Consider the following 26,832-nt stretch of genomic DNA (forward strand, 5'->3'; position numbering starts at 1 on the left):
GCCAGGAAGCTGTGGCTGTGCTGTTTCCCCAGGGCCCCCCTCTGCACCTGGGGGTGGTGGCTGATGCGGGGTCTCCTGGAGGCTGCCTCCCTGTCTTTCTGGGCCTCCTCTGACCCTCCTGCTCTACTCCCCCTTGGGTGCGGGCCTGTGGTCACTCACAGGCCCCCTTGGGTGTGGGCCAGGGCGGCCCAGAGCACCCACTCACCTGCCGGCCTCGTCCCTCAGTCCTCTCTCAGGAGTGCACGAAGTTCAAGGTCAGCAGCTGCCGGGAGTGCATCGAGTCGGGGCCTGGCTGCACCTGGTGCCAGAAGCTGGTAAGTGCCTCCTGGGCCCCTCCCCACCTGCCCAGCTCCTGGGTGGGGGCCCTTTCCTGCCCCTGAAGCCAGTGGCACCCAGAGGACCAACAACTCCATTCCTCTTGGGGGGTCCCCAGACCCTGGCCTCGCCCTCCCCTCAAGGGGCCCCTGAGGTTCTGATGTGTGGTGTATTTGGAAACACGCACAGAACACACACTTTTAGTTTTTCTCAGCCATTTCAGAGTAGGTTGTAGACATGGAGCCCTTTGTTTCGTAGTACTTCAAGGGAGGTCTTTCTTAAGAACCAGGTTTTCACTTACAAAACCGTGTAAGCAAGTGCAGAAACACACACGTTTCTGGCCGGCATCGCCAGCACGCTTTCCCGTAGAGGCAGCAGGCTCGGGGCCAGCGACGGGACCCACCAAACAGCCCTCATCAGAATCCAGGGGCTTTGCAGGGACAAGGTGGCCGAGAGGAAATGTATTTTGATGTGAATGTGTGAATGTGTTTTGATACATGTATATCTATATTTGATAAATACATGTACCAAAACCAGGAAATTCAGCATTGGTATGTCATTATGATCAAACTGACACACTGTACACATATTTTATTGGTTGTCCCAGTGATGTCTTCGTCAGCATATTTTCCTGGTGGATCTTGTAACTCAGGCTCACTCTGTGCTCAGCCGTCTCAGGCCCCGAACCTCCTAACCCAGGCTCACCCTACACTCAGCCGTCTCAGGCCCCGAATCTCCTAACCCAGGCTCATCCTACACTCAGCCGTCTCCTTGGGCTTCTTGAATCTGGACCGGTCCTCAGCTTTCTTTGTCTTTCCTGTCCTTGGGCATTTCCGAGGAGTTCGGGGAGCAGCTTTGTAGCATGACTCGGGGGTCTTTTCTGGAGTTTCCTCTTCCTGGACTCAGGTGCGCTTTGGCAGGAGCCCCTCAGTGACGGTGTCCTAAATGCCCGTGAGAGGCACTGCTGTTGCCCCGTCCCAGTCCTGATGAGGTGGCATCCGCCCGGCCTCCCCACCCCGCTGCACAGTCCCCTGTGGGCTGGTGACGTTCCACTCCCATCAAATCACATGGGCAGGCTCAGCGTCCGCGGATGTCCCCACCTGAAGCCGCCATCACTACAATGGCTGCAGCTGGGTGCAGTGCTGGTCCCTGCCTGCCTCTCACGGCTCCCAACCTGAGGAAGGGTCTCTCCTTCTCCACAGTTTTATTTTGTTCAGTAGTGCATCATCTGTGACTGTCCTTTCTTCCCCAAGATGCCCAAATCCACTGGGTTTGGCTCCGCGTCCTGTCCATGGGTCCCCATCCTATTTTTCTGAGCACTTTCTTGCTTTCTGGAGCAACATGACACTGCAGGCCCATCTTCGTGTCCCTTGCCCTAGCCTGGAATCGGATGTTTTTCTGAGGGCTCTGGTTCTTTTCCCTGCGAGTCCGGGTTCCAGCACTGTTGTAGCAGGACAAGCCACAGACGGAATTCCTCAGACACCCAGTTAAAGAAGAAAGGGCTTTATTTGGCCGGGCGCATCGGCAGACTTGCGTCTTAAGAGCCAAGTTCCCCAGAAAAGAAATTCCTGGCCCTTTTAAGGGTTTACAGCTCTAAGGGGTCCACGTGAAAGGGTTGTGATAAATCAAGCAAGCGTGGGGAACGTGACTGGGGGCTACACGCATCAGCTGACAGAACAGAAAGTTTTACGATGCTTTTTCATGCCATGTCTGGAATTTACAGCTAGCACAAGTAGTTTTGGTCAGGGGTTAATATTATTGTTATTATTTTAACCACCAGGGCCAGGAGGTGGTGCCAAGGTCCTCTGGCTATTTATCTTACTCTTGTTTCTTTCCAACTTTTTGCTTTCTCCCATCTCTCCTGTCTTATGAACTAGGGAAGGGGAGCGGGAGGAGAAGAAGGGAAGGGCAGCAGGAGAAGTGGTGTCTCATTTCTTACCGTCAGCGGCTTCCTCGTTTCTCAAGTTTGCGGCCCACGGGGAGTGGCTTCGGGGCCTCCAGCCCACGCCACTGCGGCGAGCAGCCCGCAGATGAGAAGCTGGGTGGCTCCTGTCTGTCCTCGGACTGAGCAGGGTGGCCAGGCCGCAGGTGAAACCACCTTGCTCAGGTTGGGTTTTTCTCCCTCCCCTTTCTGGAGGTTGTCAGCTCCTCTGAAATAAATACCTCCAGTGAGATTTGTTTGTTTCTGTGTGGGTCACATTTAGGCTTTCTTTTCCTTCTAGCCGGGATGCTTGCTGATGTAGTTTAATTTCTGGAGGACTTTAAAACTTCTGTGGTTTCAAAAGTCAGAGCCATACAAAGAGGCAGCCTGGGGACTGTCGCCCTCCCCTCCCACCTGCCCCCCTGCCCGCGGGACTCACCAGCCCTGGGGTGAGGGCGGGCTTATCCTCCTGAGCTTCCCTCTGTGAAAGCAAGTAGAGAAACACGTGCGCTTCTGGCCCCGCGTCGCCAGCACGCTTTCCCGTAGAGGCAGCAGGCTCGGGGCCAGTGACGGGACCCACCAAACACAGCCCTCCTCAGAATCCAGGGGCTTTGCAGGGACAAGGTGGCTGAGAGGAAAGCACCCGGGGCCCAGGCCTCCCAGGCTCCCCTCCAGCTTCCGTTCTTCTAAACTTTGAGGGGCTTGGCCCAGAACCCTGCCCATGTTCTGGGTTCCTCGGGGGCCTAGGGACTGCCACATTCCTTCGGGACAGAACAACTCCCTTGGACAAAGGTTCTGCTGCTGAAGGGCTTGAAGCCCCTGGGCCAGCTGCTGGAGGACGCGGAGGCCTCTCCTCTCGGGTCAGCCTTGGGCTGGAGAGCGGGTCCTGAGTCCTTTCTGCTGCTAGAGGCAGAGGACGAGGGGATACCCCGCCCCCCAGGGCTCTGCTGTGGCCGGGAGCCTTCAGCGAGGGGCTGTCTGGGAGGCCGGAGGAGCTCCCTGTCTCTGTCCACAGGGACTTCTGTCCCAAATTCCAGGTACAGAGGAGGAGGGGACAGGGTGGGTCCTCAGTCCCTGATGGCCAGTCAGCCTCCTGCAGGTCCTGCAGTGTGGCCCCCTCCTGACCCCTGACTCCCCCTCCCCAGAACTTCACAGGGCCAGGGGATCCTGACTCCATTCGCTGTGACACCCGGCCACAGCTGCTCATGAGGGGCTGTCCCGCGGACGACATCATGGACCCCAGGAGCCTCGCCGAAACCCAGGAAGACCACGATGGGGGCCAGACGCAGCTGTCCCCACAAAAAGTGACTCTTTACCTGCGACCAGGTAGGCTTGGCCTTGGTGGGGGTGCCAGGCACCCTCTGTGCTGGTTATTGGTTCTGGCTAGGAGCCTGGCCCTGCTCTGGGGTGTCAGGGCTGCCCAGAAGGGGCATGTGTCCAGGTTGGACGGCTGGGTGGGCCAGTGAAGCCGCAAGGCTGCTGGAAAGCTGAGCTCCTCAGCGCTCTTCCGCTCCGTCCCCACGTGGAGCTGCCCCAGCCCTCACCATCGGCTCTCTCACAGCCCGACATTCTGCATCTTTTTTTTTTTTAAAGGGAGACCAAGCCATTTGGAAAACACTATTCCATCACACACTCAGAAGGCCACGGTACTCTTAGAAGAGTAGAGGGTCTGATAAGTCTTGCAGCCAAGAGACCTGAGTCACTGTTTAAATGAGTGTTGTCCAAACTGACTTGACCAGAGCACAGTTTCAGAACACAGTCCCCTGTCAGCACTTTAGAAACGTCCACCTTATCGGTGGCTCACACCTGTAATCCCAGCACTTTGGGAGGCCAAGGCGGTGGATCATTTGAGGTCGGGGGTTTGAGACCAGTCTGGCCAACATGGTGAAACCCCATCTACTAAAAATACAAAAAAAAAAAAAGATGAGCCGGGCATGGTGACGTGCACTTGTAATCTCAGCTGGCAGGAGAATCACTTGAACCCGGGAGGCAGAGGTTGCAGTGAGCCAAGATTGTGCTACTGCACTTTAGCCTGGGCGACAGGGCAAGACTCTGTCTCAAAATGAAAAGGAAGGAAGGAGGGGAGGGGAAGGGGAAGGGGAAGGGGAAGGGAGGGGAGGGGAGGGGAGGGAAAGGGGAAGGGAGGGGAGGGGAGGGGAGGGAAAGGGGAAGGGGAAGAGAGCACCCTCCTTGCTCCAGGAAGGCGGGTGTGTGGTGGTGCAGCAGATGGGAGGAGAAGGCCTAGTGTGGCCACCGACCTGTGACCTCCCAGGCCACAGTGAGGCCAGGGAAGGAAGGGGAAGCCATCTCCCAGGGAGGGGGTGCAGACAGAGCCGCGATGACTTTAGAGGAACCAACTGGTGTTGGACAGGCTGGAACTCAGAGCTCTGCCCTCAGGGGAAGCCCAGGTCAGCGGCCACTGAGTTAGCCTTGGGGCAGAGTGGCCCAGGGTGCAGGCGGCCAGGTGAGAGCCAGCAGCAGCCAGGCGAGAGGTGGCTGGGAGACAGTGAGGGACGGGGCCAAACCAGTGGGGAGGTCCTACACGAGCAGGGGCCAGGTGTCCCTGGGGGCAGCAGTGGACAAAACCCCACCTTGGTGGGGGGATCAGGCCGGCCCCTCATTGCCCCGCGAGCAGGCACAAGCCCCTTCGGCTTGGAACCTCCACCTCTGACCTCAAACTCGAGGGCCTGGCCCTGTGGCCCCTGGAGGCAGCTCTGATGTGTTTTCCCCGTGTCCCACCTCACAGTGAGGAACAGGCTGGCAGGGGTGTTGCCTGTGGCCAGAGTTTGTGCAGCTCTGTGGTGCTGGAGGTGTCAGGAAGGATCGTCCTAGAGGGTGGGGGTGCGCCCAAATGGGGGCATCCTTGTGCCGTGGGGAAGGGTCAGGGAGTGGCTGACCACGGCCTGGCATGCATCTCCACTGTGCAGGGGGCAAATGCTGTCGCCTCTGGGGGGGCACAGGTGATCTCAGGTGGGCACAGGTGAGCTTAGGCAGGCTCAGGTGAGCACCAGGGACAGATCCTACAGCACCCCGGGGCCACAGGCTCCCAGAGCAAGGCGGTAGGATCTGGGAGGGGAACGTCCTCTCACGGGGTCCCGGCCCTACCCCCGCAGCCCGCGGCCCTTCGCTGAGCCTGGCACTCTGGAAGGGAAGGGACGGGGCCCCTTGGTCAGCCACCAAAGGCCTATGTCTGTGCCCTTTGACTGTAGCACAGCCACAACGCTTGTGGGCGCATGGTCTTGGCTGCCTCCTCCATGTCGCTGCAGACGCCGCGAGGCCCCCGAAGCGGAACACATTTACTGTCTGGCCTCCGCAGAGAGTGTTTGCTGGTCCCCGGCCCAGAGGCCACGTGACGTCTCTGAGGGCTAAAAGGCACAGCAGGGCCAGGGCCAGGATCGCCGGGTGTGAATGTGGGTGAGTGAGTGTGTGTGTGTGTGTGAGAGAGTGCATGTGTGTGGGGTGTGTGTGTATGTATGGTGTGTGTTGTGTGTGTGTGTTTAGCATTCTGTGTGGAGTGTGTGTGTATATGTGTGGCACGTGTGTGTATGGGTGTGAGTGCATGTGTGTGTGGTGTGTGTATATGTGTGTGGCATGCATGTGTGTGTGTTTGGTGTATGTGTGTGTGAGTGCGTGTGTGTGCATGTGGTGTATTTGTGTATATGAGCACGTACATGTAGTATGTGTGCTATGTGTCTGGTGTTGTGTATGAGTGTGTGGTGTGTGTGTATGTGTGCATGTGTGGTGTTTGGTATTTGTGGTGTGTGTATGCATATTTGTCTGTGGTGTGTTTGCTGTGTGCGGGTGCTATGTGCGTGTATTTGTGGGTGTGTGTGTGTGCTATGTGTGACTGTGTGTACATGAGGTATATTTGTATGTGAGTATTGTCTGTGTGTATATATGTGGGTGTGTATGCCATGTGTGACTGTGTGTGCATGTGGTGTATTTATGTGTAGGGGTGTGTGCGTGTTTGTGTGGGGGGGGCGCACATACCCTTTCTCTCAGGGCGTGGCAGCAGGCATGTTGGGGATGGGGTAGGCCCTGCACTTGTCCCAGGGCTGAAGGCTGGGGGGTTGGGCAGAGGGGACAGGTCTGGTTACCCTCCCTCCTTGCTCAATCATTAACGTGATGTGTGTTTATGGAAAGCTGACTTGTGCTAGGCACGGTTCTGGGAGGCGGGGACACAGGCTGGTTGCGGTGACGCGTAAACACAACCACAGGTGTGACTGAGATGCAGGCGAGCGGAAGTCCAGGGCTGGGATGGAGAAAGGGGCATCCTGGGGACGGCCTGCGTGGGCCTTGCTGGAAAGTGCCAGGTTTGTGTGATGCCTGTCTACGTGGCCGCTGATGAGGGTGCCCGTGAGACTGCAGGCACGGGGCCGGGTTACGTGTGAGCCCAGGTGAGCCACTGGCACTCTCAATGAAAGGCGTCCCCGATGTCACTGACGTCAACTCTATGCACCTCAGGCAAGGGTTTCAGTGTCACTGCGTGGCACGTGCCTGCGTCCTAGAGCCATGTCCTGCCTCTGAAACTGCAGCCTGCCTGGACGTCCTGTGTCTGGTCCTCAGCTCTCCTGCCAGGTGGGGAGAGGAGAGATCAGGAGGATTTAGGGGCTGGAGAAAAGGGTGCCAGTGCACAGCCCGCTCGGGGCCACACGCCCCCAGACACCCTGTGTGAGACCTGAGGTGAGACTCATGGTGTTCTGTCCCTACCGGCAGGCCAGGCAGCAGAGTTCACCGTGACCTTCCGGCGGGCCAAGGGCTACCCCATCGACCTGTACTACCTGATGGACCTCTCCTACTCCATGCTCGACGACCTCAGGAACGTCAAGAAGCTGGGTGGCGACCTGCTCCAGGCCCTCAACGAGATCACCGAGTCCGGCCGCATTGGTGAGGCCCAGGCGCTGCAGGATGAGGCACAGTCCTTTCCCAGACCCTGGCCACTCCTGCCTGTGGCCCACGCACCACCTCATGCACAGGTCCCCAGGGCAGATCGGGGGGCCCCAGATGCAGGTCCCCCCAGGGCATCCACAGAGCTGCAGTCGGCCTTCCTCCCTGCCAGGAGCCACACCCAGTCCCTGGCTCCCCAAGACTTGTAGACATCGTCCAGTCCTCCACTTCCCCTTCCACCTTCTACTTCCTTTATTTATTTCTCGGTATGTTTAAAAGACAAAAGTCTGACAGTGCCAATTATTAGACGTTAAAGACCACAACGCACATAGATGGTACAGCAACAGCACCACTGAAGAAACCACACAGCAAGCTCTGCTGGGCCAGGGGCTCCACTCTCCACCAGCACTGCCTCGCCACAGAGCAAGTCTCCAGCACACGTGTGTGTCAGTCACAGCACATGTCTTCCCCGCCAGGCGTGGCTCCTCCCATCAGCACTCTGCCAACTTCCCTACATGCAGGGATGCACACACGCATGCTTACACACACACACACGCACACACGCAAATGCATGCTCACAAAAATGCACGCTCACACACAAATGGACGCTCATACAAGCAAATACACGCTCACGCACGTGAATGCATGCTCAAATATGCAATACACAAACACAAATGCACATTCACACACGCAAATGCACTCTCACGCATGTGAATGCACGCTCACACACAAATGCATGCTCACACATGCAAATGCACACACAAATGCATGCTCAAACATGCAAATGCACGCTCACACATGCAAATGCACACTCGCACATGAATGTATCCTCACACTCACAAATGGATGCTCACACATGTGAATGCATGCTCACACAAATGCATGCTCTCACACATGCATACTCACACAAATGCATGCTCTCACATGTGAATGTATGCTCACACAAGAGTGTATGCTTACACGCCATTGCATGCTTACACACGCGAATGTATGCTCACGTAAAAATGCACACTCAGACATGCAAATGCATGCTCACACACATGTGCACACACATGCACACACAGACATGCTCACATGCACACTCCTGATCACCCATGTATGTCTTCACTCACATATACAAATCATACGCAAACACACATGTCCACATATGTACCTGGTCACCTATGTGAACTAGGTGTGTCCACACCTGAACATGCTCACATGCATACAGGAATATGTGCACACACAGTTGTGCTACACATGTACACACTCATGTTCACATATGCAGATGGCTGCACACGCACAGATACGCATACGCACATGTCCACATGCCCACACTTATACCTGGTCACACACATACATGCAGGAACACACATGCATACACTTGTGCTCACACATGTACATGATTGCACACACACACCCACAGACATTCACATGCACGCTTGCACAACACACATGCTCACACACACTCCACATGTGCCATCTTGCTTTCTCCCCTTCCCTGCTAGGACAGAGGAAACAGGCTCGCCCTCAGGCCCCTTTGAAGCTGGCCCTCCCACCTGGGGCCAGCCTGCCGCCTCCCCAGCCCCTCCGTGTGCCCTGCAGGCTTCGGGTCCTTCGTGGACAAGACCGTGCTGCCGTTCGTGAACACACACCCTGATAAGCTGCGAAACCCATGTCCTGACAAGGAGAAAGAGTGCCAGGCCCCGTTTGCCTTCAGGCACGTGCTGAAGTTGACCAGCAACTCCAACCAGTTTCAGAGAGAGGTCGGGAAGCAGCTGATTTCAGGAAACCTGGATGCACCTGAGGGTGGGCTGGACGCCATGATGCAGGTCGCCGCCTGCCCGGTGAGGCCGCTGCCCCTGCTTGGGTCCCCGGCTTCCCCCAGTGTTGGGGGCTCTGTCAGGCACTGTGGGGGAGCAGTGGCGTACCCTGGCTGGCAGGTCATCTAAGGGACTCCAGCCTGGGCCTGGGGAGGGCAGCGCCTCACCCTGCTGCTGCCCATGCAGGAAAGGGCAGGAGGAAGGGAGTGGCCATGGGGGTTTAAAAATCATGCGCAGATTTCATTGTTTGCTGTGAACTAAATTTGTGACCCTGGGCAAATCTTTTGAAGCCTAAACATTTTGCGAGTGGCCAAGGGTAGAACAGGGCCGCTAGGCAGCTGGTCCCGTGGTTCCTGGGGTGGAACCGCCCTCCTCCCTCCAGGCCGGGTGGGCCCTGGCTGCCCAGTGCACGTCTCTCCACATCCTGCCCACCCAGTCTGTGACTGTGAGCCTAACGAAGCAGCCACGGTCCCTGGGCTGTGTTGAGGCTGCGCACCGTCCTCCCCTCACAACCCACCTTAGCTCTCCAGCTTCCCTGCAGGCCCAGCGTAGACACACTGCTCATGGGTGTGGGGTCACGGCCTAGGACATGCACAGCCCACAAACGCGCCTGCCAGAGGCTGTCCATGGTGGGCTCAAGGTCTGCCAGGCCCCTCGGGCTCGTCTTCCTCTGTGTTGCGCTGGTTCTGCATGTGGTTCACGTGTCTACCAGGGTTTTCCCCCTTGGGGATGGTTTCCTGAGGGTTTGTTCCCAGCTCTGAAGTGCAGGGACCACAACCATGTGACTCTCCTTGCCTTTCCACACATGTCTGCGCTCCCTGCGCCTCACACACGCACGGGGTGTTTGAGGGCTGTTGTCTCCTCCTGGGCGTGGCGTCTGGGGGAACACAGCTGGGTCCCTGAGACCCAAGGGAAAGGGGCACCAGCGCCAGCCTCCGGGTCACCCCGCCAGCTCTGCGTTGTCTCCTCTGCTCCAGAGGGCCCTGTTTGGGAAACCGAGGCAGGTAACCCCGCCCCCCACGCTTTCCTCTCAGGAGGAAATCGGCTGGCGCAACGTCACACGGCTGCTGGTGTTCGCCACCGACGACGGCTTCCACTTCGCGGGCGACGGGAAGCTGGGTGCCATCCTGACCCCCAATGACGGCCGCTGTCACCTGGAGGACAACATGTACAAGAGGAGCAACGAGTTCGTAAGTCCCCACCCCAGGCACCCAGGCACCGCCTGGCAGGACACCATTGACGGAGGGAACGAGGCGGGGTCTCCACCTTACACAGCCTCCTTCCAACCCAAGGAGCAGATTCCCGAGGAAACCTCTGGAAGCCCCAAGTGGCGGTGTGGGGTCTCCCAGGAATAGCCTCAGGCCAGGGGAGGGTGGGGTTGGTGGGGGCAGCCAAGCTGAGCCCCGGCCTCGCCCTTGTGGCACTCCCAGGCCCTGCTGGTCTCCAGCCCCACTGCCCCCGCACCTGGGCTCTCAGTGGCTGTGGAGGTACCGTAACCGCCCCCAGGCTACAGCCGCGCCCTGTTGTCCCCGCCGCTGGCCAGGGTCCCATCCCGGAGCATCCTCCTCCTCTTCCTCCTGGCCTCCTCTGTAGTTTCCCTGCTGCCCCTGAGTCCGCCTCCTCCAGTGTGGCCCCTTCCTGTCCCCAGTGCCTGAGCTGGGTGAGGGACTGCGGGGACCATGAGGAAAATGCGGGGAGGGACAGAGGCGAGAAGGGACCCAGGATGCACAGGGTTAGGACGAGCCTCTCTCTGCAGAGGCATTTCAATGGCTCAGAGGGGCCACGACCTCTGGCTGGGATCAGCCGTGGGCCCAGAGGCCACCACCGGTCACAGGGGCTTGTCCTCGCTGGCCGTGGTGCAATGCTCTTGCGGCCTGACATCATAGGCTCTGGGGGCGGCAAAGGACTTTAGAGATGCAAAACTCAGGTCCTCTGCCGAAGCCACAGACAGGGGAGGGACGGCTGTCGGGTCCTGGAACTTGGGTAGGGAGAGCCGCACCTGACCCTCATGGCCTCTGCTGAAACTGAGCGCCTCTCAGTGCGAAAGCAGGTCCACCGTGTGGGGCAGGCTGGGATTCTGCCCCGTGTACATCCCCAGTCCCACGGTGATACGCCTCAAATGCTGCTCTTGCCTGGACTCTGAAAGCCCAAGTCTATGCACACGTTGCCCAGAGGCCATGGCGGCTCTCTGCACTGCACTCCTGCGCGGCAGCCTCTGCCTCTCCAGCCTTCCCCCGAAAGGGTCCGAAGCACAGGCAGGGCTAAGGCTGAGTGGGGCAGACAGGGGCGGGCACCTGGAAGGCTTGTCTCAGACTCGGGGCCAGCTGAGCAGGGCCTCCTTTCTCCAGGACTACCCATCGGTGGGCCAGCTGGCGCACAAGCTGGCCGAAAACAACATCCAGCCCATCTTCGCGGTGACCAAGAAGATGGTGAAGACCTACGAGGTGAGTGCTGTTGGGTCCTGAGCATCTATCGGGCAGAGGCACGTTTCAGCCGCAGGCCACACCCAGCGCCACTGCAGGTCTGAGTGCCACCTCCACATGCTGGGCACGTGAGGGCCAGCCGGCCCGGCTCACAGATGCCCGTGGGTGAGGAGCCTGAGGCTTCCCGTCCAGGACAGGACACCTGCGTGTCGATAGGAGGAGGAATTCCTCCCTGTCCCTGAAACTCAGCTGTGTTAACAGCATGTCTTGGCATTGGTGATATTTTCTGTTCTTTTCTGGAATATAGCACAATTCTTTATTTTATGGAAACATGCTTATTTTATGCTCACATACATTTGAATATCAACACTCTCCACGAAGATAAAATTACACAAAAACGTTCACAAGCTTGGAGCGTGGGGTGGGATGAGTTTTACAAAGGAAGCACAGCCGATAACCAGCTCTGCTCCTAGAAGCAGAAGCCCCCAATGAAATACGTTCATCCCGAATTTCCACCGCCCGTGCCATGTGTTCAGCCTGGCCTGAGCAGGTTTGTGCGTTAAAGTCACTCAGGTGCTGTCGGGGTTCCCAAGACCACTCTCAGGGTCAGTGATTTGCTGGAAGGACTTGCAGAGCTCAGGAACCAGTAAACTCACAGTTACGGTTTATTGCGAAACAAACCCTCCTGGGTGCCAGCCGCTGCCCGAGGTGGGAGGATACAGACAAAAGTCACTAAAGGTCAAAGGTGCACAGGAGAGAAACCAGGCCACCTCCCGAGGGAAACCACCGCTTGTGCACACGGAGGACACACCCTTCTGCCATATGTTGTTGGAGACAAGCCTTCCATAAATGCCTCAAATGGGAGGAGCCAAACCAAGCAAATGGAGCCCTGGGATTCAGCACTGGCTTTGAAACAGCCCCGCCCATCCTACCTGGAGCAGGACACAGCCCTCTGGTCTGCATAGCCCTATCTGTCCCACCCGAGAAGGACGTAGCCTCCTGTCTGTGCAGCCCTGTCCACCCCACCTGGAGAAGGACAACCCTCCTCGCACAACTGTGTCCTATGCTTTGGGCATGGAAAGTGCAGTTAGAACCAGGCCTGACTTCCCCAACCCCCCAGGCCAGGGAGCTCATCTCCACTGCACCGATGTGGAGGCCACAGCCTCTGGGAGGAAAGCACGGTCTGACTCCCATCATCAGGGGCTCTCAGCCCTCAGCCCGCAGAGCAGAGGGCCTCCCCCTCCATGTGTCTCTGAGGAGAGCAGCAATTGGATCCAACAGCACCATACAGTGTGGAACAGAGGAAGGACCAAACAGGGAGATGATGATCCGGTGGTCAGGGTGGCACCCTGCAGCCCCCTCTGCCTATGAGTGTTGTTCTGTCCTGTCGGCACCAGCCAGGCTAGAAGGAAGGAAACGCTGCACGCCCTCCTGAAAGGAGCCTCCACCTGTGGCAGCCTGCACGGCATGTGGCCCCGAGGCCACAGGGACAGAAGGACTGAGCTGGAGGAAGGAGGTGGTTGTCATCGTACTTTATGCAGCCACGTGCCCAGTTCTTCAGGGTGGACAGGACCCTGGGCGGCTCACCTCACACCCAGCTCTGTTACTTACCACAGGACATCCCAGGCCCTTCCTTACCGCGAGCCCTCAGTTTCCTCATCTGTGAAAAGGGCAGTGGTGCCCAGTCGGCAGAGCATCGTGGGTACTGAGCTCACCCGCTCAGGGAATTCACAGAGCAGCTGCCCTAAAGGGCCTGATTATCCTCATCCAGACAGTGACCGACCTGCTGGCCATTCCAAGGCCGTCACCACCATCTTCTTCAAAATGGCACACAGGAAACCAGGGCACCCTCTTTCCCCTGCCCGGGGCTCTGCCCAGCTGGGCAGCCTCACGGCCGCTGCCCTGCTGCTTAGGCTGAGGAGACGCACGCGGGGTTTGGGGAAGAAACGTGCCCGGGGCCGCCTCTTTTGTACAGTGCACATTGCTGAGCTACAGGGGTCCATCGTCAGGTCCGAATCCCAGCTACAAGCTCAACCTCGTGGTGTGTTGGGGCCCACAGCGAGACCAGCGGTTCCTGCCGTAGGTTCCCCAGGCTCTGGAATGGGAGCAGGAGGAGATCTTCCCACATAGGCCTCCCGAGTGCTGGGATTCCAGGCATGGCCCCGGGCAGCTCAGGGCTTTTTACCCCCCCTTACCACACATCGCTGACCACACACTCTGGGGACCAAGCGAGAAACTGCATTGAGGACCGTCCCAGCCATTTTGCAGTTGCAGAAGCCCCTGGGGTGAGCCCAGTGCATGGAGATGCCATGGCACAGGTCCTCAGGGTGAGCCCAGTGCGTGGAGACGCCATGGCACAGGTCCTCAGGGTGAGCCCAGTGCGTGGAGACGCCGTGGCACAGGTCCTCAGGGTGAGCCCAGTGCGTGGAGATGCCATGGCACAGGTCCTAGCCATGCCGTGTCTGGTCTTCTTGCCCAACAGAAACTCACTGAGATCATCCCAAAGTCAGCGGTGGGGGAGCTGTCTGACGACTCCAGCAATGTGGTCCAGCTCATTAAGAACGCTTACAATGTGAGTCTCCCACACCGCTCAGCTGGGACCCATGGGGTGGCCAGCAACCTCCCCACTGCAGGTCAGCAGGAGGGTGATCTGGGAGGAGAGCCACTGCCCTGTGGGCTGTCTGCAGCCTCCAGGACACCCTGGCCTGGCAGTTCCACGGGGAGCTCCGTGTCCTCTCTCATTGATGGTGTGGGCGATGCTCCTTGAAACCCAAGCTCAGGCCCTCTTCATGCCGGACTCTTCTCTGTGGGTCTCTATGGGGAAGAGGGGTGGACACTCTGGTGGTAGACAGGGCACCTGGGGCTGGAGGAGGCCACAGGAAACCCCCACGGTGGACTTGGGCCCTGGGAAGACACCCTGGGGGGTGGAATTCCTCTTGCTCTGTACACCTGTCCTGGGCAAGCCCCAGAGAAGCCCTCACCCACTGAATTTCTTCCTGGTGCATGGCCCAGCTGCACCCTGGGCTGCTCCCCGGGGAAGCCCGAGGCCCTGGTGGGCATAGGTAGGCACAAGTGCACACTAGGCACCGCTCAGGGCCCCAGGCACCAGAGGTCCCAGACTGCTCTGGAAATCTACCCCCCGGTGAGAGATGTTCTCAGAATTCTGGCCTGGATCCTTCTAGGCCAAAGGTCCTGCTGGCTTGAGGGAGCCCAATACGGTAGCGCCTCTGACAAACGCTGGGTCATTGAATTAAACTGAAGGTCTGTGGAGGAGGTGCCATTGGCTTCTTGTAGCCTCCTGTGAGCCCCAAACCCCCAGAGCAGACCCTCCTGGGTACCAACCACTGCCCGAGGTGTTTCTGTCCTTATACAGAGGATGCAGGTGACACCACCGCCCTGGCCATTATGAACCTGATGCCCCTATGAACCTGTCCCTGTGCCTCCTCTCAATTTCCTTCTGTCTCTCAGTCTTTGTCTCTGTCTGTCTTTCTCTGTCTCTCTCTGTCTCTGCCCCATCTGTCTCTGTCTCTGTCTCTCTCTGTTTTTCTGCGTCTCTCTGTCTCTGTCTCTGGCTCTGCTCATCTCTGTCTGTCTCTGCCTCTCTGTTTCTCCCCGTCTCTCTTATCGCTTGAACAATTTATCCAGCTCCTGCCCTGTGCTAGGTCCTGGGGACTCAAGGCTGAGGAGCAGCAGAAGCTCCCACTCCTGAGGCTCACACCCTGGCTCCATGCTGGTCCCTGTGGTCGGGCTGTTTTGGGGTCAGGACTGTGGCCCTGGCAGCCCCGCCATCCTCGGCACATCCTGCCATTCTCTCCTCTGTGTCATTAGCTGACACTGGGGACTTGCAGGGAGAGGAGAAGTGGAGACGGGTCTAAACCACTGGGCCAGGCAGGGCCAGGACAGCAGAAAGACTCGCCCCTAAGAGTGGCCGCTCTCTGCCCGCAGAAACTCTCCTCCAGGGTCTTCCTGGATCACAACGCCCTCCCCGACACCCTGAAAGTCACCTATGACTCCTTCTGCAGCAATGGAGTGACCCTCAAGGACCAGTCCAGAGGTGACTGCGACGGCGTGCAGATCAACGTCCCGGTGAGCCTGACCACAAGAGTCCCTATCCCAGCACGCGGAGGGGCTCCGGGGACAGTCAGAAGGAGCCAGGGTCCCCATCTCAGTACTCTGACAGGGGCAAGGAGGGGCACACAGGCATCAGATGCTGTCTGGGGGCAGGCAGCATCCACTGGCAGGTCCCCGTTTCCTTCCTTCACCCCCTCTCTGCTGAGGCCAGACACTTTCCTTGTGGAGCTGGTGTCATGAATGTCAGCGAGAGGGCGCCGAGAGGGTGCTTCACACACGCCTTGGCCCAAGAGTCCTACTCATCAACCTGGAACCCCAAATCCCTGGGTCAGGCCAGTGTAGACTGAGGGATGGAGTGATGGCTGCACCCCCTGGGGGCAGACACCGGACGCACAGAACAGGCACAAATGGCAGACCCGGGTTGGGTTCGTTCTCATGATTTTCTGCGTGTTTCATTTTGTTTTTTGACAGACACATTAAGGCATGGGCCACACAGGTGATTAGAAATGGACACTGAGTTCCTTCCCTAATCTTTCAGGTTGAAGTTTATTATCCAATCATTTGTTTTTTGTTTTTGTTTTGCTAGCTGCTAACTAATATTCATTAAGACATTTGTTTTTTTTTTTTTTTTTTTTTTTTTTTTTTTTTTTTTTTTGAGACGGAGTCTCGCTGTGTCGCCCAGGCTGGAGTGCAGTGGCCGGATCTCAGCTCACTGCAAGCTCCGCCTCCCGGGTTTTTACGCCATTCTCCTGCCTCAGCCTCCCGAGTAGCCGGGACTACAGGCGCCTGCCACCTCGCCCGGCTAGTTTTTCGTATTTTTTAGTAGAGACGGGGTTTCACCGTGTTAGCCAGGATGGTCTCGAACTCCTGACCTCGTGATCCGCCCGTCTCGGCCTCCCAAAGTGCTGGGATTACAGGCTTGAGCCACCACGCCCGGCCGACACTTGCTTTCATTGCACTTTTTTAATATGACTTTGGAATTCCTTCAAACACGTTTCTCCCTAAATGTTGCCCGTGGATTTTTTTTTTTTTTTTTTTTTTTGTGAGATGGAGTCTCACTCTGTCGCCTAGGCTGGAGTGCAGTGGCACCGTCTTGGCTCACTACAATCCAAGTGATTCTCCTGACTCAGCCGCACGAGTAGCTAGGACTATAGGCGTACGCCACCACACCCAGCGACTTTTTGTATTTTTAGTAGAGACAGACTTTCACCATGTTGGTCAGGCTGGTCTCAAACTCCTGACCTCAGGTGATCTGCCCGCCTAAGCCTACAACAGTGCTGGGATTACAGGTGTGAGCTCCGGCGCCTGGCCTGCCTGTGGCTTCTCACCAGAACATTCCCTCATGCTGGGTGGTCTGAGTGGGAGTGTGCTCAGCTTATCTTGATTTGCTGTCTGCGTGTCACATGTCTCTGCCGATGTGCGGCCTGAGAGATCCTGGTGCCGGTCAGAGCGGGAGTGCGGGCAGAGCACCTCCTTGCCAGCTGACTTTGGCTTCTCGGATCTGAGCATCAGCTCTTCCCTGCTCCCAGTCATCCCCTCCTTCCCACGCTGAACCCCCCACGACCCCTGCAGAGGCCAGCAGGCGAGGGCTGGAAGCCGGGCTGTGACCCTGGCTGCCGAAGGTCCCCACCTGAGCCCAGCACTGCCCTGCAGGTCACCTTTCGGGTGAAGGTCACGGCCACAGAGTGTATCCAGGAGCAGTCGTTTGTCATCCGGGCACTGGGCTTCACGGACACAGTGACCGTACGGGTCCTTCCCCAGTGTGAGTGCCGGTGCCGGGACCAGAGCAGAGACCGCAGCTTCTGCCATGGCAAGGGCTTCTTGGAGTGTGGCATCTGCAGGTGAGGCGGGCACAGGTCCCTGTGAAGCCTCCCCCAGCCCTACCCTACAGGGCAGGTGTCTGCAGGTGAAGTGGGCCCTGGTCCCCGTGAAGCCTCCCCCAGCCCCACTCCACAGGGCAGGTGTCTGCAGGTGAGGTGGGTGCAGGTTCCCATGAAGCCTCCCCCAGCCCCACCCCACAGGGCAGGTGTAAGCAGGTAAGGTGGGCGCAGGTGGCTCCATCCCCTCCCCCACTCCACAGATCGGGCGTCCTGGGGGCCCCCTTCTGCAGGAGGTGGGGAGATTTGGGATTGGAACCCAGAAACCCTCGGCAAGCCCTCCCCCATGCTCATGAGCCAGGGCACCAGCGATGCCAGCCTGTACTCTACACTCTCTGGCCATGGAGGACCCAAGGCAGGGGACTGGTGGGCAGGAGGACCCCCTCACCAGAGGATAGAGGCCCATGTCAGGGGCACAAGGAGTCCCCACTGGGCGTGCCCATGGCCTTGAGTGCGTCATTTTCTCTGCCCGACCTTCCTTGACCCTCGGAGCTGGCTTCTCTCTGTCCTTGGGGACCCAAGGCCATCAGGCTGGCAGCCCTGGGGCATGAGAGGCCAGAGAGCCTCCTGGGACAGGTGACTGCTTTGGCAGCCTGGGCCCCATAGGCCTCCCTTCGGGAGTGCACACCCCCTGCCAGGCGTGGGCACCCCACCTCAGGGAGAAGCTGGGGACAGGTGGAGGTTCACACGGCATTCAGCCAGGAAGCTTACCCTGGGGCTGGATGGCTCTCCCCCTTTCCTTGCCTGCCTGGCCGGTGCTGCTGGGCTGACCTCCCAGGGCTCTGCCCCCTTTGCTCTGGCCACCTCCTCCCCTCTCCAGACTGCTGTGCCAGTCCACGCCCCGGTGGCAGTGCCCTTCCCCACCTGCAGGTCCCTGCTGCCCCCAGCCTCCTCCCATTTCTCAGGACAGTGATGGTCTCTGTGGTCTTGGTGGTCTCTGGCTGTCCCCGTGCCTCAGTGCCCACCCTGCCCACTATCCTGGGTGTGCAGTCCTGGGGCGGCCTCTTCACGGGACTGTAGGCGTGACTCAGTCGGAACACTTGGCAGGTGTCGCGGGGTGCCCTGCCGCAGGTAATCAGACACTCGGTCCTGTGGCTTCCTCCTCTGGGGAGCATGGGCCCTGCCCATGGCAGGGCCGTCCCTGAGGATGCCTCAGGGGCTCCTGTCTGCCCGCGTCTTGGTGACAGCTTCCACATCTGACAAAACCACTTGTCCCTGAGTTCTCCCACAACCTGGCCGGTCAGTGCACAAACGCAGGCGGCAGCTGGCTGGAGAGAGGGCGGGGCTGTGGCAGGTGGCAGTGCCAAGTCCCCGCTGGCCACCATGTGGGGCATGCAGGAGCAGATATCAGCCACTCACAGGGTACCAGTGTCGCAGCACAGGCCATGTGCATGGCGGCAACACAGCTGCACAGTGAGCCTGCCGAGCCGCTGCATGCTCAGGCCGAGGCCAGGTGTCTGCTTTCCCCTCGGGACATCCTGGGGAGGGAGCCCAGGGCCCCTGCACGTTTTGAGCACATTTAGTACATGGCAGGTCCTCAGTAGGCCTCGAGGAAGGCACAGACAGTGTGCCATAGGGGTGTTCTCCACCAAGGGCAAGGGGCCTGGAGGACGGGGCGGCCGTCTCACATCACTGTGGGGAGCCTGACCTGGGAGCTCCTCCTGTCCCCAGGTGTGACACTGGCTACATTGGGAAAACCTGTGAGTGCCAGACGCAGGGCCGGAGCAGCCAGGAGCTGGAAGGAAGCTGCCGGAAGGACAACAACTCCGTCATCTGCTCAGGGCTGGGGGACTGCGTCTGCGGGCAGTGTCTGTGCCACACCAGCGACATCCCCGGCAAGATGATATACGGGCAGTACTGCGAGTGTGACACCGTCAACTGTGAGCGCTACAACGGCCAGGTCTGCGGCGGCCCGGGTGAGCCCGTGGGTCCCTGCTGGACAACAGCCGTCCTGCGGCACAGACTCGGCGTTGGGGGGTGCATTCTGGAACACGCAACGAGTGGAACAGAAAGGGGGGATCCTGAGGACAGACAGCGCAAGTCTTGCCCGGCCACTGGGCGTCAGCAGGAACCTGGACGACCCTGCACCCCGCCCTGCCTCAGTTTCTGTCTCCATGAGGGCAAGGGGTCCTTGTGGGGAGGGTCCACAGGAGGAACGATCACAGCCCTACCGAGGTCCCATTCACAGCAGGGCAGGGGCAGGCCCAGACTGGCCAGGAGGTGGCCACATGGCTGACGGGGGCTGGAAGGCCTGGCTAGTGGCCCGGTGCCTTTTGCTCAGGCACATCCCCCAGGCTGGAGGAGGCAGGTGGGCCGGAGGGAGCAACGGCAGTGGGGTTTCGGGCGGGTCTCGGTCCCCAGGCCAAGCAGGAGCTTAGTCGTGCTGCCCCCGTCTTCCAGCGAGGGGGCTTTGCTTCTGCGGGAAGTGCCGCTGCCTCCAGGGCTTCGAAGGTTCAGCGTGCCAGTGCGAGAGGACCACCGAGGGCTGCCTGAACGCGCGGCGCGTCGAGTGCAGCGGCCGTGGCCGGTGCCGCTGCAACGTGTGTGAGTGCGAAAGGAATTACCAGCCTCCTTTGTGCCAGGAGTGCCCCGGCTGCCCCTCACCCTGCGGCGAGCACATGTGAGTGCAGGTGGAGCAGGCAGGGCGGGCAGGGATCCCTGCTCCCTGGCCACCTCCCCACCAGCCGGGCTCACTCAGGGCCCCCAGTGAGCACCTCTGCACCTCAGGGTTCTCTGCGGGTGCATTTGGACTAAGGAGCCCTCAGCGGCCGCTGCACCCCTGTGCCCCCCTCCCTCCTGTGCACACCTGCCATGGGCCCTGGGATCAGGCTCCCAGTTCACCCACTGCACCCCGCATCTGCCCCACTCGGGCCCCCTCTTTGGCCTGAGGACACCCCAACCCCACCTGCCCCACCTGGTGGACACACACCCAAGCCCAAGCCCCCGATGCCTGAGCCCCCGCACGCCCTGGCACCCACGCTCACGCCTGGCTCCCCACAGCTCCTGTGCTGAGTGCCTGAAGTTCGACAAAGGCCCTTTCGGGAAGAACTGCAGCGCAGCGTGTCGGCGCCTGCAGCTGTCGAACAACCCCGTGAAGGGCAGGACCTGCAAGGAGAGGGACTCAGAGGGCTGCTGGGTGACGTACATGCTGGAGCAGCAGGACGGGTGGGATCACTACATCATCTATGTGGATGAGAGCCGAGGTGAGGCCACTGGGGTGCAGCGGGGACCGGCTCCAGAGCTCCGACTGCGGGGTCTCTGCAGAGGCGAGGGTGGTGCAGAAGCAGGGTCTCACCTCCAGTGGTGTGGGCCTAGCAGGGTGGGTGAGCCATGCGGGATGCCCTTGGTGGCATTGCAAGGAGGCCAGAGGCCAGTCCCCCCCACCCTAAGCAGCCTCCCTTTTCCATCCCCTCCTCACCTGACCCCGCATCAAGCTGGGCAGCAGATGGCCTGTTCCCCGGGGCACCGCTGCTCCACACCGGGCAGGCCCACCAGCATGCCACACTGCCCGGGCCAGGTCATCTCCCACTGGATGCCTCATGGGGCCAGGCTTGGAGTTGCAGGTCCCTAGGGGTGGCCTGAGGTCAGGCTGCTGAGTGAGGCTCCCCTGAGGGCATTGGGAGATCCTGGTGCTCGGCTTTCAGCCCTGGAAGGGCCCAGGGGCACCAGGCACTGCCATCCCCCAACACTCTCTGCTCGTCACTCATTTGGCTCCAGTCGGAACCAGGCCCAGCCCCACGGTGACCTTGGCGGCACTGACCCTGTCTTTTCAGGTCTCATGTTCCACAGGCTCCCGAGAGGCAGAGGGGCTGGGACTGGGGGGCTGCAGGCAGACTCCATCAGGCATGGCCAGCAGCCAGCCAGAACTCTTGCAGGACTGAGACCTGGGAGCTCCTCCCTCCCCAGGAGGGGACCCAAGGCAGGCAGTGGGGTGCTCTGAGCCTATAGGTGACATGCCTGGAGCTCACAACCCACACGTGGGCCTGGGGCTGCAGACCCCCACCTGCCAGGGCAGGAACACCTGCAGGCCACTTTGAGGGACAGACCTGGGTCATGTCTGGTTTGTGCAATCCCAGTCAAGTCACTTCACCTTTGAGGACAGGTGAAGGAAGGCAGACCCCCCCACCAGGAAAGACAGGAGGGCAGGAGGGGGCACGGGGAGTGAGGGTGCGGGTCAGGACGGCAGGTGGGGGCCCGGGGAGTGAGGGTGCGGGTCAGGATGGCAGGAGGGGCACGGGGAGTGAGGGTGCGGGTCAGGATGGCAGGAGGGGGCACGGGGAGTGAGGGTGCGGGTCAGGACGGCAGGAGGGGGCCCGGGGAGTGAGGGTGCGGGTCAGGATGGCAGGAGGGGCACGGGGGGTGAGGGTGCGGGTTAGGATGGCAGGAGGGGGCACGGGGAGTGAGGGTGCGGGTCGGGACGGCAGGAGGGGACCCAGGGAGTGAGGGTGCGGGTCGGGACGGCAGGAGGGGGCCCGGGGAGTGAGGGTGTGGGTCAGGATGGCAGGAAGGGGTATGGGGAGTGAGGGTGCCAGGTCAGGCCAGGGACTGCCTGTCTGTCCCAGGGTCAGCAGCTGTGGGCCTGGTCCACTATGGCCACAGCCCCCATGCTCAGGAGGCGAGCACAGCTGCTGCGGGAACCAGGACTTCACACTGCTCATCCTGGTAGCGGCCTCACCTGCTGAGCTCAGATTTGGGCCTGTCCTTGACGACCATAAATCACCTTCGCAGTAGGGGGAGCGAATGCCAGCAGGGACCCTGAGCCTTATTCTGAACTCTGATGTAGAACAGTGGGGTCCCTCACACCGTCTCCTACCTCCCAGTATTAGCGCTCTGCCCTGGCTGCCCAGTACCCTGGCCCTGCCTTCTTCTCTGTGAGCAGGGGTGGTGGCAGTGGCCCTTAGATTTCATTTGGAACCATGGAGCCTGGCCTTGAATCCGGCAGGGGCTCGGCCAGGTTCTCACTGACCCCTGGCCGTGGTGATGGACGGTGAGCCAGGGCCCTGGGAACCTCCGTCTCTCTAAGTGCTGTGTTGTGCGGTGACCTCGGACCTGTGGGCACACACGGCCCAGTGAGATGGGGCTGGACTGATGCTCGGTGCGCTGCTTCTTCCTAGAGTGCGTGGCGGGCCCCAACATCGCCGCCATCGTCGGGGGCACTGTGGCAGGCATCGTGCTGATCGGCGTCCTCCTGCTGGTCATCTGGAAGGCCCTGACCCACCTGAGCGACCTCCGGGAGTACAGGCGTTTTGAGAAGGAGAAGCTCAAGTCCCAGTGGAACAACGTAAGCGGCCATCCTCGGGGGTCCCATGCAGAGGGGCGTGTACGTCCCACACTCTGCGACCTCCTGCTGCGGGAGGCCACGGACACCCATGCATGGCTGCACCTCGGCCTCCCCGGGCAGCTTGTCCTCTGGGCATCCGCCGCTGTGGGTGAGCTTGGCCGCCGGTGCTGGGACCCTGGGAGGGCTGCCCCACCTCCAGCTCTTCCTCAAAGCGACGGCTTCCATGCGGGGAGTATCTTCAGGTATAAAGATTCTGCTCTGGGCCGGGCGCGGTGGCTCAAGCCTGTAACCCCAGCACTTTGGGAGGCCGAGATGGGCGGATCACGAGGTCAGGATCAAGACCATCCTGGCTAACACAGTGAAACCCCGTCTCTACTAAGAAATACAAAAAAACTAGCCGGGCGAGGTGGCAGGCACCTGTAGTCCCAGCTACTTGGGAGGCTGAGGCCGGAGAATGGCGTGAACCCGGGAGGCGGAGCTTGCAGTGAGCTGAGATCCGGCCACTGCACTCCAGCCTGGGCTACAGAGTGAGACTCCGTCTCAAAAAAAAAAAAAGATTCTGCTCTGAAAACCTCCCACACTCACAAGCCTGTTTGCATTTCCCACCAGGATAATCCCCTTTTCAAGAGTGCCACCACGACGGTCATGAACCCCAAGTTTGCTGAGAGTTAGGAGCACTTGGTGAAGACAAGGCCGTCGGGCCCTCCACGTCTGCCCCGTCACGCGGCCGAGACATGGCTTGCAACAGCTCTCGAGGATGTCACCAATTAACCAGAAATCCAGTTATTTTCTGCCCTCAAAATGACAGCCATGGCCAGCCGGGTGCTTCTAGGGGCTCATCGGGGGGACAGCCCTGCTCTGACCTGCACAGTCCTTGCATGGAGACGTGAGAAGGGAGGGCTTGAGGCTGCTGAGGTGAGGAGCGTGTCTCCTGTGCAAGTCAGGACAGTCTGGTTAAAGGTGGTGCCAATTTATTTACATTTAAACTTGTCAGGGTATAAAATGACATCCCATTCATTAAATTGTTAATCAATCATGTGTATAGAAAAAAAATAAAACTTCAACACAGGCTGTCCATGGAAACTGGCCACTGTGTCTGCTGTGTTCCCCCGACTGGCAAGGTGGCCAGGCGCACGGGGGCCCTGTCCTGCCTGCTGACCTTGGCCACACAGGCTGGCTTCAGACCATGGGCAGATTCTGTTTTCCCCTTTTCCTTCCTCACCTGCTGGTCTGTACAGAGCCCCATCCTGAGCCCCTGTCCCAAATCCTAGGTGCATTTCCAGAAATGGTGTGGTGGCCCCACCAAGGAGGCACCTGTGGCAGAGCCTGGCCAGGGCAGAAGCAAAGCAGGAAAGTGAGTGTCTGTCTGCCCTCCCTTCCAGCAGTCTACACCTCCCCTCCAGCGGTCTACACCTCCCCTCCAGCTGTCTACACCTCCCCTCCAGCCGTCTACACCTCCCCTCCAGCGGTCTACACCTCCCCTCCAGCGGTCTACGCCTCCCCTCCAGCAGTCTACGCCTCCCCTCCAGCGGTCTACGCCTCCCCTCCAGCGGTCTACGCCTCCCCTCCAGCCATCTACGCCTCCCCTCCAGCCGTCTACGCCTCCTCTCCAGTCGTCTACACCTCGCCTCCAGCTGTCTACACCTCCTCTCCAGCCGTCTACACCTCCTCCACCCATCTACACCTCCTTTCCAGCCATCTATACCTCCTCTCCAGCCATCTACACCTCCCGTCTGGCTGTGTCTACATCTCCCCTACAGCAATGTCTATACCTCCCCTCTGGCTGTGTCTATACCTCCCCTCCAGCTGTCTATACCTCCCTTCCAACTATGTCTACACCTCCCCTCTGGCTGTATCTACACTTCCCCTCCAGCTGTGCCTATACCTTCCGTCCTTCCAGCTGTCTGCACCTTCCCTCCAGCCATCTACACCTCCCCTCTAGCTGTCTACACCTCCCCTCCAGCCATCTACACCTCCCCTCTGACTGCCTACACTTCCCCTCCAGCTGTGTCTACACCTTCCCTTCAGCCATCTACTCCTTCCCTCCAGCTGTCTACATCTCCCCCTGCAAGCTGTCTACACCTCTCCTCCAACTGTGTCTACACCTGCCCTCTGGCTGTCTACAGAGCCCCCTCTGCCTCCCACTGGGGTACTCAGAGGGGAGGGAGCCAGAACCGCTTTAGGGGATGTGTAGAAACAACCCTGGGCTGTGCTAAAGCTGCTCACAGCCCCAGAGCAGAATTCAGCACCAAGCTCCACACAGACCCTGCCTGAGAGCTCTGGACACAAGCAGGCTGCTGGCCACGGCTGCAGTTGGTGAACGTCTCGGTGTTAGCACAGGAAGGCCCTTGTCCTGGGAAACCCCTCAGTTTGTCTGGGCAAGCCACACAACTGGCCACACTGCCAGGGCCACTGCAGACCTGCAAATGGGCACATGTGGTCAGCATCTGCTTTAGGTCCCCTACTTTAAAATTCTAACTGTGGCCAGACACGGTGGTTCACGCCTGTAATCCCAGCACTTTGTGAGGCCAAGGTGGGAGGATTGGTTGAGCTTAGCAGTTCGAGGTCAGCCTGGAACCTGAGACTGTTAAGTTAGCAGCTGCTGACTTAACAAGAGTCACACGGCACACCTGGTGACCCAGCTGCGAACATTGAGACTTCATCTCTACTAAACATTAAAACAAATTAGTAGTGTGGTGGCACGTACCTGTAGTTCCAGCTACTCGGGAGGCTGAGTTAGGAGGATGGCTTAGGCCTGGGAGTTGGGGGTTGCAGTGAGCTGTGATTGCACCACTGCCCTCCAGCCTGGGTGACAGAGAAAGATCCTAGCTTTAAAAAAAAAAGCAAACAAACAAACAAAAAACAAACTTCTAACTGCGTGATAACCTTTTACTGCACATGCCTGGGAGCCTTTACCTGGGCAGGTGGGAGGAGCTAGAAATGGCCAGATGCTCCATCACTGCCCACTTCCCAGCTCAGGTGACCTCCACCCAGCCTGCGCCTGGGGCTTTAAATGCCCCTTCCCTGCTGGAGAAGGGCTGCCGTGGCTGGTGTTCGGTGTTCCTTGGGGAGGCTGCTGTGCAGCCAGGTTGGAGACCCGCTGGCCTCGAGCCTCTGTTCCCCAAGGCTGGCCTGGGCAGCAGAACAAGCCTTATCTAGGAGCCTGTCAGAGACGCATTCTCAGCCTGGCCCCAGACCAGCTAGTCAGCGGCGCTCCGGGTGGGCCCAGCAATCTGGGCTTTGTGGGTCTTCCAGGGATACCAATGCACGCTATAGATTGAGAACCACTGGGCAAAGCTAGGAGATGGAGATCAAATTGTTGACATTGACTGGGCGCAGTGGCTCACGCCTGTAATCCCAGCACTTTGGGAGGCCAAGGTGAGCAGATCAGGAGGTCAGGAGATCGAGACCACCCTGGCCAACATGGTGAAACTCCATCTCCACTAAAAACACAAAAATTAGCTGGGCACGGCGGCGCATGCCTGTAATCCCAGCTACTCGGGAGGCTGAGGCAGGAGAATCACTTGAACCCGGGAGGCAGAGGTTGTGGTGAGCTGAGATTGCGCCACTGCACTCCAACCTGGACAACAAAGCTAGATTCTATCTCAAAAAAAAAAAAAAAAAAATTGTCGACATCAAGGAATGGTCGACAGGGGTGTGTGCAGTGTGGTGATGCCCTCTCAGGAAGGAGGGATGGGGGAGGGTGACCCCAGGTGACCAGGCAACCAGGGGGCCTGGCCTGGAGCACGTCCGGCCGAGATCAGATACCAGCCCTGCATGAAACCCTCCTCACAGGATTACTGAGAATTCCAAGTCAGGCTTTGGGCAGAATTGGAGCTGGGCACTGACCAGGGTGTGGCAGGCACCATCACCGGCCTCACTGCAGCTGCTAACTTAACAAGAATCACCCGGCACATGGACCACCTGCTCCCCTGTTGTTCCTGGAGGTGGAATCTCTGAGCGTGGACCTTGTAAGCGAAGAATTGCTTAAGGTGTTTTCCACACCCCGAATCCCAGCAAAACAGCCGACGCCAACCGGTGTGAGGGCCCCCACCAAGGAACCGACTCAGCTCAGGAATGTGCTTTCTTCATCCCCCATCCCATTATTTCACCCCTCATACTCACCAATCAGTGATCCCCATGCTTCAGACCCCATCACCTGCCCAGATCCCTGAAAAACGCCATCCCCAAGCCCCTCAGTAGGCGGGTTTGAGGTTTCCTCCCATCTCCTCGCTTGGCTGCCCCATGCGTCTTA

General features: G+C 59.2%; 1 protein-coding gene across 3 annotated transcripts in view; it reads left to right on the plus strand.

Moving 5' to 3' along the window:
- ITGB2 (integrin subunit beta 2) overlaps positions 1-23,660 on the plus strand; it is a 49,772-nt gene extending 26,112 nt beyond the window's left edge. For 2 of the 3 annotated variants that reach the window (XM_025381260.1, XM_025381259.1), the window contains exons 3-16: positions 226-314; positions 3,382-3,562; positions 6,953-7,123; positions 8,708-8,949; positions 9,960-10,115; positions 11,274-11,369; positions 13,831-13,920; positions 15,294-15,434; positions 17,073-17,260; positions 18,968-19,212; positions 19,697-19,916; positions 20,297-20,499; positions 22,411-22,577; positions 23,187-23,660. In XM_025381260.1, coding sequence (XP_025237045.1) covers positions 226-314; positions 3,382-3,562; positions 6,953-7,123; positions 8,708-8,949; positions 9,960-10,115; positions 11,274-11,369; positions 13,831-13,920; positions 15,294-15,434; positions 17,073-17,260; positions 18,968-19,212; positions 19,697-19,916; positions 20,297-20,499; positions 22,411-22,577; positions 23,187-23,249 — 2,252 coding nt within the window. In that variant the 3' untranslated portion in view covers positions 23,250-23,660. Of the gene's footprint in view, positions 1-182; positions 315-3,381; positions 3,563-6,952; positions 7,124-8,707; positions 8,950-9,959; positions 10,116-11,273; positions 11,370-13,830; positions 13,921-15,293; positions 15,435-17,072; positions 17,261-18,967; positions 19,213-19,696; positions 19,917-20,296; positions 20,500-22,410; positions 22,578-23,186 lie in introns of all 3 variants that reach the window. The other variant, XM_025381261.1, reaches the window with a different exon arrangement.
- The last annotated feature ends 3,172 nt before the right edge of the window (positions 23,661-26,832 follow it).

Source organism: Theropithecus gelada, chromosome 3 (assembly GCF_003255815.1).
Source record: "Theropithecus gelada isolate Dixy chromosome 3, Tgel_1.0, whole genome shotgun sequence".
NCBI lineage: Eukaryota > Metazoa > Chordata > Mammalia > Primates > Cercopithecidae > Theropithecus > Theropithecus gelada.